We start from the raw sequence: 15,828 nt of genomic DNA, 5'->3' as shown, positions 1-15,828 counted from the left end.
GCTAATTTGTAGAGACTGTAAAGTATAGAAACCAAATCTTCGCATTAATTTGTCCACTTTGCCTTGAGAATGGTGTCACGATGACGCCGAAACGTCGGCTATTAACTTTAATTTTTGCTTGCTTATGTTTCAAGAAATCATTATTGATCAAATATCATTTTTGTTAAAGTAAAGTTTTGATGTAGCAGGCCTCCCATCTCTTCCACTTTCTTGGAAAAAAACTTTCCATAGTTTGGGGAAGACTAAAATGAATAAATAATTTATTATTATCCTTCTAACACAAGGAGAATCAAACCCCATTCCCAAAGCCATTGTGGCAAATAATATTCATTGTCAGTCTGTGGAGAATAAGACTGAGCCAAAAGTCGATTTTGAGGAATTTGGGGAGTCACAATGAGGTAGAACTGGTGATCCCCAAGCTTTCCATCCAAAAAAACAAAGCCAACTCCACACAGTACTAATAATGAGTAAATAATAAATAACAGGTTTAATTTTTAACATTGGTGGTGATGAGTTCATCTGCTGTGGGCGAAAATATTCAATCAAACTGGTCAACATTACTTTGTGTTAAGATAGGAGGGCCTTTGTAGTACTCCATAAATCTTTTATATTCAAACTTTGTATGATTGCTGTTTTCTGTTGACGTTGTTGTCATGACAACAATCTCAGCTGTAGAGAAAACTGAGGAAAGACTGTTCCTAGTTTGCTGTACTCTGAAGTTGTGCCCCCTGAACAAAGATGCCAGTTAATTAAGAAGAAAACGTAGTCATTCACTGGGATGTTGTTATTCTGTCCATTAGAATAAGACAATATAATAACCAGAAAATGGATAAAGGGATTCTCAAGCAACTAAGCCCTTTTTGACGCCTGGGGTGGTGGAAGGACGAAGCAATTAAAAGAAGCCGCAATTATCACTAATAATATGGCTCTGTATTTATTAGCTTTTAACCTTTAAGCCTCAGTATCAACAAAGAGTTTCTCCTTACTGGTCTCTACATGTCCATTTTTCATAGTAGCATTACAGGGAGGTTGCTGAAAGAAATTTTACCACTGGTGATCTCATGACCTCTCCTTGATTGTGTATTGATATTACTGAGGCGAAATTTGATACTGATTACTTCTGGGGTTTAAAGGTTCAAGGTTCACTGTTCTGATATCTTTTATGTACATAACTTTGTGTTGCTGGTCTTAATATTATGAAAATACAGGACTTGACATGGGTGCAAATATCAATACAAGAATTTTTTTTTTGATCAACGAATTATTGGCATCAACAAGGAATTTTCATCCAAGACAGACACCGTCTTCAAAGTTTTTTTTCCCCACCACTTTTCTACATTGGGTTTGTGTCTCACAGTTTGATTAAATTTTGTTCCTTGCCTATGGAAGGCCATGGTTATGGAATACTTAGGGATTCATGGTTACTGAAGATGAGCTCACTGTGAAAGCTGTTAATTTGCTGCAGAAAAGGGTGACAGTTCATTTGAACACACAGACGTGCACACACAAAACAAATAGTGAAAATATATTTTTATTTGTTTTCCTTTTACCTCCCATTTGCTACTTTTATGAGCCCAAAAGACCTTCACACCTTCCTATTATTTTTTTTGCTGAAATCAAGGACCCCATTGATAGCTGCTTTGGACATTTGAGAACCTTGTATTTTTAGTGTATCATCCCCCATGCATGTACAAATAATACAATGCTCAGTACAAGAATGATTATTTAAGCAGCTCGTTGTGCCTTGCAAATCAAATGCAGATAATGACCTTTGTTCTTCATATCATGAAGAGTCAAATATTATTAGACTTGTGTATTATGTGGTTCTAGTTTTCGAGTCTGTGGACTCCCATGTGTAAAATTATAACCTTTATTAACTTGTCATCAAAGAAGCAGTTGAGTGGGCACGTCCCCTTAACTTAACATAAGTTTCAGGTGAAAACTTTTCAAGTGTTTTGTATAAAGGTGAATCAAGAACCACTGAAATGGAAAGCTCATCACTACAAAATAAAAATATAATGGGAAACTCATAGGGACTTGCTGTGTTTGCTCACATGTTGCAAGTAACCAAAACATTCTTCAGATCCCAAATCCAGACGTGGATTTCCCAAAAGAAATTTCAACTTCCATTTTTAAGAAAAAAAAAAACCCTTTAAAACAGCAAGGGTGAAGTCAGCATTTTAATGTTAGACATAACTAGGCGGCTAGCATTTACACGAACAGGTCTTTCTGGTTTGCTGGTAATAACCAAGAGTGTAGCATGGTGTTAGGGCTAGGAGGCCCTGTTTATATTATTACAGTGACCTGAAGTTGTGTCCTTTGGCCTGTAAAAGAAACCTGCCGCGTTTACACAATCCATTTGGTTTGGAAATTTAAACCATTTACTTATGGAAGAAGGAAAATTTGTGTGGCCAAATCAGCTGAAGAGATTACAAAGAGAAGAAATAATTTTTACGTATCACTGGTAGACCACAATTTCGGAAACTTTACAAATGAAAATATGACTTGAACCATTTGACTTTCCAATGCGAATTCAAACAGCAAGATGCCAATCAGTAACTCTATTGTGCCTCATCCACAACAACGGCCATAAAATTTTTCTGATAAAGCTTCGACAACAAGAACTCTCTGCATTGTCTGTTGCTAACTGTTACATTACCTTGGGGTGCACAAAAATGATGTGAAATTTCCCTGCCTGTAAATTACAGTATCTTCAATACAGTTACCATCTAAGACGAAAACTGGTACAACTTACTCCAGTTGAGTTAAGTCTTTTTAATTGATCGTCGATAAGCACGCTGATCTTGAGTGGAGAAAGCACAATTACGATGGATTTGTTCTCGGAACAGCTTTCATTACAAAGATGATCACAAAGTGTAGGAACTAATCTTAAAGTAAAAAAGTGATTTACCGCGCTTGTTGGTTGCAATCTCTCCTAATGTGTTTTCGTTTTGGTTTAGGTTTCAACTTTTGTTGTCCTCTGGATCGAAGAACGTTCCGAAGAGCACCATCGAAAGCGAAAAGTTCACCAGGAATGATCACAGTTACGAGCCGGCGGCCATTCAGCACGGTGGACAAGGGATGATGGGCAGGCCCGTATTCCGGGCCTCAAATCGAACTTTACCAGATCTCCCCTCCGCCTGAAGGTGGGAGATCTGGGTACGAGATTAGTTCGAAATACTTCTCAAAAGGTCGGCTTTTCTTACCTGGAAATCGAGATATGTTGAAAAATAACACACGCTACGGCTTTCCAAACGTTTATATTTACGCCACGAACAATGATGCTGTTTACTCAGCGGTCCGCATGTTGCCGCCAAGTAAATTTTTTGATGTGGTGGTTTCGTTGACAAAAGGCAAGCCTTTAGTTCATAGGTAAAGGCTTGCTTATTTACACTTTCCTCGGCCTCAGAAAAATGTTCTTTAATACCGAAAGATTTCAAATATTTAGAAAATAGCAAGCTCCCCCAACACAAACCTCAGAGTGGAGCGAAGCGAGGCGTTGAAAAAACGAAGCCGTAACTAAACAGAGTTAAGCCCTAAACGTCACGCATTGCATAGCTCGTAAAGTAATCTACAGTGCTAAAGAAAGAATAAAAAAAACTAAAAAAAAAAAAAAAGGAACAATGATCAGAGACACAACATCTCGCTTTAAAAACAAATGGCCGGGCCCCGCAATACAAAAACCGTAAGATTAACTGATGTAATTACACAGTTCAAATCCTAACAACGATAACAACAATGGCGGTCGCTTTCGAGGTTAAAGATTATCACGCGGTTCAATCCTAACTAGAAACTGTGCTGTCACCGAATCTCAAACTGAAACGAGCCAAACGTAATTAACTAGACCTAAATACTAGTAAAATGAAATGGCATAAGAGGTGCAACAGTCACTAAACAGAAACAACGAGAGGTGAAATAAACAGGCGCTAAAAGCAGAACTATTCCAGAAAAGGTTCTTTGAGAGCCAAATACAAAACATGCTACGGTGAAGCACATGGTTTTGTTTTATGATTATCATACAAATCCTCCAAATCGTCATGCCAACTCGCTGTAAACATACAAGAAGCTAAATTGATCAAAAGACTGAGATAAAAGCGCTAAATATGCGAGTAGGAGTTGTGTAGGCCTTCCATTCCTATTTTACGCTCTTGATCGTCGCGTCAATCACGTAGCCGGGGTTGCAGTTAAATTCTGAATCATCTGAGTTGTAGCTTAGCTCCGAATCGGTGTCATTGTTCGGCTTTTGGGTCAAAAAATCGACCAGAAACCCAAACAGCTCGCGTAGAAATCACTCCGAGTCACTGCTGTTTTGTTGTGTGCTTGTTATCGAGATACCGGGTCGACGTCACAACTTACTAGTGCCAATCCCCTAATGGCGCGGTTTTAACTTCGGAAATTGTGATTTCGATCGCGTTTTAAAAATCGAGAATAACTTCAAATCTCATTATTTTGCTTGTTTTGGCTTACTTTCTACGTCTACTTTTGAGAATGAAAGGAATTGCGTAGGAGTGATTGGCACTTAAAAGTCATTTTAGTGCAAAACATAAAAAGACTCAATTGAAAGTAGATTATTTAACTTGTTACAGCGCTCTCAGTTTATAGTCTATCGTATTATCGTATCGGCCACGTTCCTTTAATTTTAATGACAGCGATCTAGCTTAAAACAAAAATCTCGCTACTAGTCCCTGCAGAGGCTATTTCCATATGGATTTTACACAATTCCGGCTGACTAGTATTCAAACGCTAAGGATCTCTATAGAAATGACTCCCGAAATAACGCTGAGTTAGTCAACCATAACCGTTCAAAAGGATCGATTTCCTTGATTTTCAATGCAAACCTTAATCCATATATCCTTTGGAAATAAGAGAGAAACGAATTAACATTAGTTCTTAATATTGATTTTATGTTAAGTTTATAATAATAATAATAATAATAATAATAATAATAATAATAACAATAATAATAATAATAATAATAATAATATGGATAATAATCTCATGTACGTGCTTTAGTGAACATGGTCGTTAATACAACAACTGTATAAATCTCAGTGTTCTCGTTAATTATGTTGAAAGAGAGATGAACTTGTTTATAGAAGCACCATCTCAAATTAGCTGAACGGTGCTGTTGGTTTGCATCATTCAACTTAGTGTGACTCGCGAAATGGTTAGTAAGCTTCACCCCACCCCTACGCTCCCCCCCCCCCCCTTTCCCTTAACTCACCCCCTCCTAATTCTTGATAAGCAGTCATACGTTCGAAGGGACAAAAATTCTATAAATGCGGCATCCCTTACATCTTCTATATCAACAAGCTATCACTGTGTACACGCTTCACTGCTGATTTTTAATCAGCCATTCGGCGTTATACAGGTATCAATGGGGGGGGGGGGGGGGGGGAGGTACGAGCAAAGGAGCGGCATTTGAATTTTTTTGCAATTCATTTTACTTCAAAATTCTTGGCATAGTTTAATGCCCAGCTCTATAAGCTTTAATTTGATATAGGGGTTTAGGTATCTACAGTTTAAACTAGACGCGCTACATCGCTTAAAGGCAAGACACCTCTGAAGGTATTGGGTAACCTTAGTTATTAAACAGGAACGTTTTTTATTTACCTTTCCAGAAGGATTACATTACAACATTTACATTATACTGAATACAAGATGGAACGCTGAAGCGGTGTTGCATTATAAAAATATCATAATTAATACATGCCAACTTCACACATACCGATATTTTCCAAGATGGTATCTCCTGGAACACGAGTCTATGACCCAGTCCTCTGCACGGTAAAATTCAAATGTCCGCAGCGTGGGGCAAGGATTGTTGTCAAATTCCCCAGAGAGGGGACAACAGAAGCGTTCAAATGCCGCACAAGTTGCCCGTACCCCCCCCCCCCCCCCCTTTCCCTCTCCGTCTAAACATTGATAACTGCATTAATGGTACTAACTAGTCTTCTTTGGTATAATGTTACACGAAATGGAATGATCGGTATGGTTTTTTGATAATGCTTATTAAAATAGACAATCGGGTCATTCACTACAGTGAGAGGTTTTTTTTTTTTTTTTTTTCTATTCCGTAAACTTTGAACTGTTTGAGTTTGAAAGCAGGAGAAACGGTGTGCACGGCGAAATGTCGAGGGACAGTAGTAACTACGATAATTCTTTGCAAATTGAAAGAAACAATCGACGGTATACCGTGCAACGAACTAATTCGTCGATATCAAACCTGAGAAGCAAAGCTGAAGACAGCAATTGTCATGCAGTGTTCCTATGTATCATCAAATGGCTCGCGGCTGTCTGTCTTTGTTCAGTGGTTTTATTCTGCGTAGTGGGAAGCAAAGTAAGTTTACTGATTCTTGGACAACACTTACGAAACATTAAACGTAATGGAAATAGTACCACAGATGAATTACCCGCAAAGACAAGCAAACAAGCTTTGTTTTTAATGCTTCTGCTGGTTCAAATGATTCCTCAAGCAGTATCTCTTATCTACGCTTCATGGACGAGTTTGAGAAGAAAAAGTCGACCATGGCCAACAAAGAAGGGATTTATACTGGTAAGAGTCAGTGCTCCCCCAGAGCTAAGGCCTGTTCCAAACGTGGTGCTACTGCCGTGCCCAACTTAAATCGATTTTACCCGGCAGTGGCACGGAAGTAACACGGCAGTGGTTTCAAACGTCGAATTTAATTCAGTCGCGTCAAATTCTAAAATATGTTTAAAATATAGAAAACGACAGAATTAACCCAAAATAAATTAAAATAATAGATGAATTTAGTTCGGCACGGCAAATAGCTAGTCGTTTAAACCAAGTCTCGCTACTGCCGTGCGGCATGACAGGGCCTACCGGGCTACTGCCTTGCTAAATAGTCGTGCCGAACGTCATGATTCAGCCTGCCGAACTAAATGGTTTCAAACGTCGTGCTACTGCCGTGTTTAAGTTAAATTAAATTCTTGAATTTAGTTCGGCACGGTAACAGCAAGACGCTTAGAACAGGCCTAAGTAGATAACAGTAGCTATATACTTGGGGGTTCCAGCCCATTTTATTTTTTTTTTTTTTTGGACGATAAAATGAGCTAAGACATCCCCAAGTAAATAACTGCTGTATCCAACCACAAAATCCAAAACTGAACTCCAACCTTAAAATTGAACATTCCTTTTACTAATTGGAAATTCAGTCACTTCATTAGTTGCTGTTAATCAGTGTCTTATATGTGAAAAGAAATTTTTGGAATACATGTGTGTTTATCTTGCAAGGGATCCGTTTAATTATTTCATTGTGTGACATTCTCGGAAACATTCCATTGTGTGTCATTCTCGGAAAACAGAAAGTTGATGATCTTCGGACTCCTCAAATTGCTATTGTTATTAGTCATGTGATTATCATATGACAGTCGCATGATTTTTTGTGAAACGTTTCGGGTCGATTTTATTTATTATTATTATTATTTTTTTTACGCTGGATGCTCTAAGGGGCATACCGTGTCTAAAAACGGGTAGATTTTTTTGCGCGGGATGCTCTGATTGGCATACCGTGACTAAGAACGGGTCGATTTTTTTGTTGTTTCTTCGTCGTAGTCACAAATCTGCATATTAATTTATTCATTCAACTCTGTCTTCTCCTAGTAGAGATGTATTGCTTTGATTGTCTTCAACAAAAGCAGGCCAATCAATATCCATTCTTGTCGCGTATATTGCGAGGGAAGGGATCCACTCACCCCTACCTGTGTGACGTCAAAGCATCATTTCATTTTTTCATTAAACCCGGACAAATTTTTTTGGCGGCCATATTGTGAACATGTTGTGGACTCAAGTGTGCCTTTTTCAAACGGAAAATTAACCATTTTGAAGCGCTAAATCGAAGGAATAACTTCTAAGAAGCACTCGACATTTGAAACGGTGGAAATCGGAGAGTTCCTGGCGAAGGAATCGTGCTTTGTTTGACAATTGTAGAATCACAATGCGCGAAGAAAAGGTCACTGATAAGCATGACGTTATGAGAAAGTCATTTCCGGTATGATTTCTAGTAACATAAAATATCACGCAGTAATGGAATTTCCGGTACAATGATAAGCGTAACACAAGGGAAACGACGCTACCTTTGTGGCTCAAACTATTCAATTAGCTCGCATAGTTTTATAAATCTGCAAAGCACACAATGGGAATCAAAGAGGCCACATTAAGCATCACGAGTAAATGCCAGTATAGGCATCTTGTTTGTGAAGTTCTGAATGAAGATGCCGTACTCTTTGAAACAACTGGATCAACGCTATCAAAACGTTTATAATAACCTGAAAAGCGCTAAGGAATATACATATTTTTAGTCTATTGTTTTCAAGGTCACGAGAGAGTCGTATGACAAAAATTGTCTGATGCATCAGAGCGTGGGACTGATTAAGTTACTAACAACTGACAAGGTGAAACTAGAAAGATTAATTGGAATTTATTTTGTAGTGCCCGTAGGCATAGCTAGTAATCCCATCGTCAAGAATAAATCTTTTATCATCAAAGAGGGTTAGTAATACTTTAAGCTTAAGCACTGCTACAAGATTCTCATTGAAAATTTTACTGCTAACATAAGTAGGCTTGGACGTTAATTTCAAAAGTTTTTGCTCATCAGTTACAAGCCTGATATCTTCTCGTTTTCTGATGTTTTCCATAGTTTTACCAAAGACAGAGCTATTTATTTGTTTGAAGAAATCGTTTTCGAAAGAATTTTTGGCTTGGGTTCTCTTTTGTGTATAGAAATCAATATATTGTTTTAGCCACGGAGAATCGGAGACTGATTAAACTCAAGAACGTACCCTTTGAATCTTCGTTAATTTGAGTCCAAGATCAGTGTATAGTTGTAAGTTTCGTTAGTGTAGAACATAATTTTCTGTGTTTCCTAGTGTAAGTATTAGCTTTTGAAGCAATCCGGTTTGGGTATTAAATTTACCAGCGATATTTTGGCAATATTTTGATAACATAACTTTTGTCACTTGAAGCTTCTCGACAGCACAAGGATAATCATTATTAAGGTCACGCAATTCTTCAGGGTATTCAAGATCAACCTCAACTATCAATCTTTTTTGCTATCATCTTTGTATTTGGCTAAGTCCAGTTTATTAATCTGTTTTACTGTCAAACATCTGAAGCCGCTTGTGGGAAGATATTGACTCATTGCCTAGCCATATAAGTTATTAGCGTCCAAATACACGATCTGCTTCGATGACGCTGAATCGTCGTATGAGTTCATATGTTTGTTATTCTCTTTTCATATCGATTAGATATGTAGCTGATGCCACCACGCATACCTTTTTCAATAAATTGAAACATATCAACATCAATTATTAGCTCTAGTTTGATGCCTGTCATTTTGAGCATTAGATCCCAAGACAGCTCAGGACTTGTAAAGTAATGGCACGGATCCAGCTGATAGTATTGCAGACATGTTTTTCGAAAGTCTTCAAACACATCAGCCGGCAGTAAAATATCAGATTTGAGGTATAATTTATAGCCTTCACCCATTGATTTCAATCCAAAAACATTTTAGGCATTTCGAACATGTCTGTACTCTTCATCTGTAATATCCTCGTTTTCATGATGCTGCAAATATCTTCTTTGGTTGGTAGCCCTTCATTAAATTTATCAAATCCATCCATGCAATCACGTGGATAAACACCCTTTTGTTTTATTATTTCTAGTTGTTTACCTTAAAAGTAGTTTGTGTATATTTGAAAGCATCAGCGGGTAGATTCTTCACAAGATTACTCAATGATTGGCTCATAAATTGAAAGCTGTCAATAAATGTTAGATGATTGCCTAGCATAAAAGCCATGTATTTTTCCTTGTTGTTTGTTATGGCCTTAAAATTCATCTGCTGTTCTTTACCATGTTTGTTGATATATGTATGCTTTTTAACAATTTCAGCAATTTCCTGCATTATAAAATAGCTATCATATCCGCGCAAATTATGGAAAATCACAGGTATAATACCAGTTAAATTAAGGTTGAGATTGCAATCTTGGTGGGCAGATCCTTGTTATTTTCCAGTAGCATGGCAGTGGTCTCTAACACGATTGTCTTTATCATGCAGTATATTTCTGCTCACAAATGTGAGTAGGACATTTATCTGCATTTTGAAAGCTTTCTTCGTCATTTTTAGTCATTCTCAATGTTTTTTTGAATTTGGTTGTTATGACTTTCTTTCAGTATTTGACCTCTTCAAGCATAGCTTTCATGCATTTGTATACAGCTTTTTTACCTCTGTAGATTTGTACTGGTTTGATGTATTTGTCATTGTAACAACAAACAACCTTGTAGCTGTAACCACAGTCTGTATGTCGTTGATAGGCATCAGAAAATGATTTTTCATTGCTTGATTGACAGCCATGTATTTTTTCATTGATTGCTTCGAAATCAGCATAAATCACAAATGGGACAGGTAATTGCTTATGATAATTTTGAAATGTAACTTTGGATCCTTTTTCAGGCATTTTGATTGCTTGACAAGTTTATTTTTTTATGATCTGTGAGTACTTTTTCTGAACTGAAGCATTGCAAGCAGTACATGCAGAAGTGTTTTCTAGCCTTATGCTTGGTTTGATGGTACATGAACTTATTGAAATCACTGATCAAATAATAATGTTAAATTTGAGCCCTTTTGAAGAAGGATTGTCGCCCATTAACATCAACCATCTGATTAACAACAGATTTAGTTACCCAATCTTCAGCAGTTGGTTCTCCAAATTGAAAGACATCTTTTTCACCACTAATAAACAGTGGATTCATACAATTACCAAACCTTGTTTTGGACAAATATACTGGGTATGGTTGTTTATCTTGATAGCCGAAAACATTAATGCTGATATTATTTTGTTTGTCAATGGCGTTATACTGTTTTATAGGTACCAGCAATTCAATACCATTGTAATCCAAATTTTTAATATATTCTTTATCAATTTTTTTTATCCTTTGTGGGTTTTTCTCCTGTGGATTCAGAATGTCTGATATGACACCATCTGTAGCATTCATTATGCTCATTCTTCATGTCAATAATTCCTTTACCAGCATTTCGATGTTCTTCCGGAAGTTCAATATACGATCGCTTTATGAGATGATATTTTACTTTATTGGTATAATGGTTGTCAACTAAATTTATCATCCATGCCGATCCCTCTGATATCCATTGATTGACTCTGTTTAATATTTGTTGTTTGGATAATTGTGAGGCAGAAGTTATTTCTGTTTCGTTTAACTGATATTGTTTGCGGGAAACTGTTGAAATATGATGTCTTAAATACTGTTTCATCAACAGACTGTTTTTCAAAAGTAATCTTTAGTGTTTCCACAAATTCAATTCCTGTCATTTCTGTTAAAATGTTTTTGAGATTGTATACCATAGCCATTCTAGTATATTCTAATTGAATTAATAGGTCTGTCTTGTCTTAACCGTAATTTCATAAGTTTTTGTAAAACCTTTCAAAGCTTTAGCTGTTTGATTAAACTTCGTTCGTGGAGCTAGAATTGGTCGTTCAACCATCTTTTTGGTTCTTGGAGCTGGCGTTGATCTATAGTCATCTCGGAACTCTAGTGGTGCAAGAAAGATGTTATCCTCATACTCTTGAGCCATCTTGTTTTACACTCTTGCAATGCGTTGGTATTGGTCGCTCGACCATCTTCTTGGTTCTTGGAGCTGGTGTGGTCTTCTTAAAAAGCAATTTAATTAGCTCAGACTTTGATAGTTGCTCTAAATAAGATTTATTCATAGGTTCTTATATATATGTGAGATATTTTTTTGCTCCGATTTTACGGAAGTAGCGGGGTTGTCTTGACTGGGTACAGGACTAGCGTTTCTTTTGTTTGTTGTTGTTGTTGTTTTTTTTTTTTTTTTTGCGGTGAGAAAAATTTGTTCCTGCTATTTCAATTCCTAATGCAATTTCATAACATATAACAAAAGTCAAGCCATAGCGTAAGTCTTTCGGTTGATGACAGGTTATTCTTCTCTTTGGAATCATTAGTTAATTTTTACGTAATTTTCTTGAAAAAAAAAAATCGGGCGTGAGAAATTGTTTATTTATTTATTTAGTATTTTAATTTTTTTCTTATCCGCATTCTATTATCCGCATTTTATCATTCACATTTTATCATCCATCATCCGCCATCCGGTCTTCATTTTATAGAGACCCGCTCCAGACTCCTTATCTACAGAGTTTGGATCGAAATCAACCAGTCAGAAAAGACCCACTGCAATTGACAGTTTCCAATGAGGTCTGCCTTTTTTTAAATGAACCAATCAGGAAAGATCAGGAAAGGCCACCTAAAATTAATCTGGATCCCTTTTGTGTTTGAATTTTCGATTTCTATCAAGGCAATTAATTAAGAAAGTCAGCCTTTTTTTTTTTTTTTTTTTTTTACCGAGAACTAAAATGGTTTACAGAATTGTCAGAATTGGATCCCGGCCTGGTGAGGGTAGAGAGGTTTTGAGGGAACTGTTTTCGTTTTAGGATCATTTGCTTCTGCCAAAGGAATGCATTGAGCCAGCGATTTATTCTATAGAACAAATTGTTGTAATGGCATTTGTTGTGAAACACACATCAATTGTTAAGCATACCTTGTTCAAGCTTAAGGCCTTAAGGCGTACTGCATCTTATGTAGGATGACAATATCTTTTATATCGACGCATTTTCTCATTAAACAAAGGGTGCAGTTAAGGCGCGAGCTTTGTTGAAAACACTGTTACTAGCAGACTTCCCAGAAGCGAGAATAACAGACAACTTTGTTGGAATAAATTTGGCCACGGTTTGTGGCAAGTTTAATTGAACAAATTATCAAACTCATAAAACAGCAATAAAAATTAAAGTACAATCTCCTGTTGATAAATGGGGCGACAAAATTTCGCCAGGGTTGGACTCTGCCCACGCATCAGAGAAAAATAGGCAGTCTCAGACTGCATGTGTCTACTGCAGTACTGGTATAGAAATGTGATATAAAAGAATTGAAGAAAAGGGAAATAAGACTGAAATGAAACTAAGAGGGAGGAGTGGAAATAGGATAGAGATAAAAAAAAAAAAATGGTTGTAAAATGTTGCACAGAATACTGGAGAGATTGAGATTAAGCTGGTATCGTTTACCACAAACATTTTGTACGAAGAGAACTGTAACTTTATTCTAACAAAAACAATATAAAATTATTGATATAATCTTACAACGTGAACCACAACTTTGTACTGAAAGCAATGCAGCAAAGTTCTAACCTGAAACGTAGGCATAAAATGCAACAGAAACTATTAATTTAAAATCTATACTGAACTTATAAATGGCAAGTATCATTCTTTAACCCTTTGATTCCTGTCGTGTTTCCATAGTTTTCGCATAAATTAACTTTTTCCTAGAGCGGTTTAAAATGCGCAGTAGATAAATAAATATCGTTGGCTTCCAAAATTAACTGCATATTAAACTGGAATGATTAAAAAAATGTTTTCTGACTTAAAATAATATGGTTACCTATTAATCATTTGCCGAAAAACACACTTGAACGCAAAAATTGCTAAAATTCACGGCATGTTGATGAAGACCTTTGGCATATCAAATTTCAACCCGCTAATGAAAATTGTCCTTGATTACGCATCTGTCGCTTCTCAAACGCATATATGAACTGATAAAGAAACAAAAATCAACAAAAAGCTTTTTCAACAAAACATTTTATTGAAATAAACGATGCATTTGCTGTTAGAGGCAAAAAAAACTTTCAGTTTTTTTGTGTGCGTGCAGACACGCATGTAAAATTTGAAGACACTCCGTGTTCGTTCAAAGCGATCACTCGCAGTAAATTCGGGCACTTTTGCGATGAAAATTACAGAAGTTACAGAATTCTGGTTCAAATCATCATTTAAACTATTTGTAAAAAGCAAATCAACATCGGAAAACATCATTTACCGTATTGTCGCCATTGTCCCGATCCGGAAATACAATCGCTTAGATCTCGGTCAGTCGAGGATTAGCGTCGGCTTTCGATAGGATTCCATTTGAGATTCCTGTGGCATTTACACTCTTACACTCTTTCACTCAACCCGATGACATAGTGTGTCTAACAAATTCAAAACGGGTAGTGACAGCATTATAGCAGCCCCTGTCTGAACTAACATGCTGTATAATGGCCATGTTAAAAGGCTAGGCGTGAAAAGCCCCACGTGCAAAAATTATTAGTTCGCCTGAAGAACTTCCGACCTCAAATAGACTTTAAAAGCATCAGATTTCCAACGACCCAGAGCACGGATTTGCGCATCAGAATAGCCCCGATCAGCGGCATGACAAGCACCGCCGATACGAAAACTATGACTTTTATAGCGACTGGTGTCTAAACCACAATAAGCTAAGCACCGCTGTAGTTCGATATTGAATTGGTGAGCAGAAATTGGACTCATATCGGCGTGACAAAAAGGCGGACCAGAACCATGTCCCCGCAATTGGCAGTATTGAATAAGGGCTTGGACGGGGCAAAATGTGGAAGAAACATCCTGAGTGATTAGAATATCAAATGGACGACGACTAGTGTTGTGCTTACACCCTGAAATCGTAATTTTCGCCGTGTGAATATGGCCATCGTTGGACAAAAGGGTCAGATTACGATACTGGATAACAAAAGGCCCAAATCGGGTGCTCTTGGCAGTCAGTTCTCCGATGCGAAATAAGCCGTAAAACGCCACTAGAAACATCGCCGAGAAAAGAGAACGCTGAAATGCCGAAGAATTAGTAAGGCTAAGGGCACGAACGAGCTGATGCAAAACAGGTCGAGTCACCGGAAGACGGATGTCGACGGCTAACAGCCGTTAACAGTTTTTGAATTAAAAACGATTTCGGTCTGGGTGGCCTTGTAATTTGTGTACGTAGGAAATAGCTGAAAGATACGAACTAATGGTGGAAAAGGCCAATTTACGAAATGTAAGATAAGAAATAAAAAGAGGAATGCATGCTTGAGGTAGTGGTAAAGGAGGATCTCCGGAATCATAAAAGTGAACGTAAAATTGGCGGAAAACAGTCCACGCACGCTGGTACGTGCGACACGAGCTGGCTGTTAGAGAGGAGCTTAAGAGACTTCTTAAGTTAGCACCCAATTCTTCGGCATTAGGTTCTCGGGTAGTGGAGTGGGCTTTTCGTCGGCTTCTGGAAATATGGCCTTGAAGTTCTCTACCTGGGAACGGGAAATGTAATCTGCGCTAGAATTTTGTAACCCAGGAATATGACGGGCTTGAAAGAAAATATTATGTCTAAGGCAACTTAACACTAGCACCATGATGGCCTGGTGTTTCGATGTCTGCTTATTGATAATGTCAACCACTGCAGCATTGTCTGAGAAAAATATGATACGCTTATCTGCCATGAGTGACCCCCAGACGTAGACGGCAATAACAACAGGGAAAAGCTCTATAAAATAGGCTATGTCAAAGATTTTCCACATCTCGGGCCAAAGACCCTGTAGCCAATGGCAACCAAAAACCGCACCAAATCCTATAGAACCAGCCGCATCAGTATAAAGATGAAGGGTGTCTGAAGTTCCCCAAATATCACTAAAGAAAAAGGATTTACCATTAAATTCGTCCAAAAACCGAAGCCAAACCAAGATATCTAATTTGGCACCCTTCGAAAGACGAATGTGATGATGCGGCTTTTGGATCCCTTTGGTAAGATCGATCAAGCGACGGAGAAAAGCGCGGCCAGGCGCGACAACAATGCACGTGAAATTCAGTAAATCGATTAAGGATTGAAGTTCTTTTAGGGTGACTGTTCGACGCGTGTAGAAATTGCGTAACATTAAGCGGCATTTTAGAAGCTTGTCGTCAGGTAGG

The 15,828-nt window shown here is 37.6% G+C and overlaps 2 protein-coding genes across 3 annotated transcripts in view; both read left to right on the top strand.

Moving 5' to 3' along the window:
* The window catches only part of LOC146459643 (L-rhamnose-binding lectin ELEL-1-like), a 142,278-nt gene that overhangs the window by 46,812 nt on the left and 79,638 nt on the right, over positions 1-15,828 (top strand). The gene's annotated exons all lie outside the window — the stretch shown is intronic.
* LOC146459646 (chitin synthase chs-2-like) overlaps positions 6,061-15,828 on the top strand; it is a 44,752-nt gene continuing 34,984 nt past the window's right edge. For both annotated transcript variants that reach the window (XM_085089219.1, XM_085089218.1), the window contains exon 1: positions 6,061-6,556. In XM_085089219.1, the coding sequence (XP_084945345.1) occupies positions 6,131-6,556 (426 nt within the window). In that variant the 5' untranslated portion in view covers positions 6,061-6,130. The remainder of the gene's footprint in view (positions 6,557-15,828) is intronic.

This window comes from Pavona decussata, unplaced genomic scaffold (assembly GCF_977016875.1).
Source record: "Pavona decussata unplaced genomic scaffold, jaPavDecu1.1 SCAFFOLD_218, whole genome shotgun sequence".
In the NCBI taxonomy this organism is placed as follows: domain Eukaryota; kingdom Metazoa; phylum Cnidaria; class Anthozoa; order Scleractinia; family Agariciidae; genus Pavona; species Pavona decussata.
The sequence above is the reverse complement of the archived record's forward strand: the minus strand, read 5'-3'. Positions and strand labels throughout refer to the sequence as shown.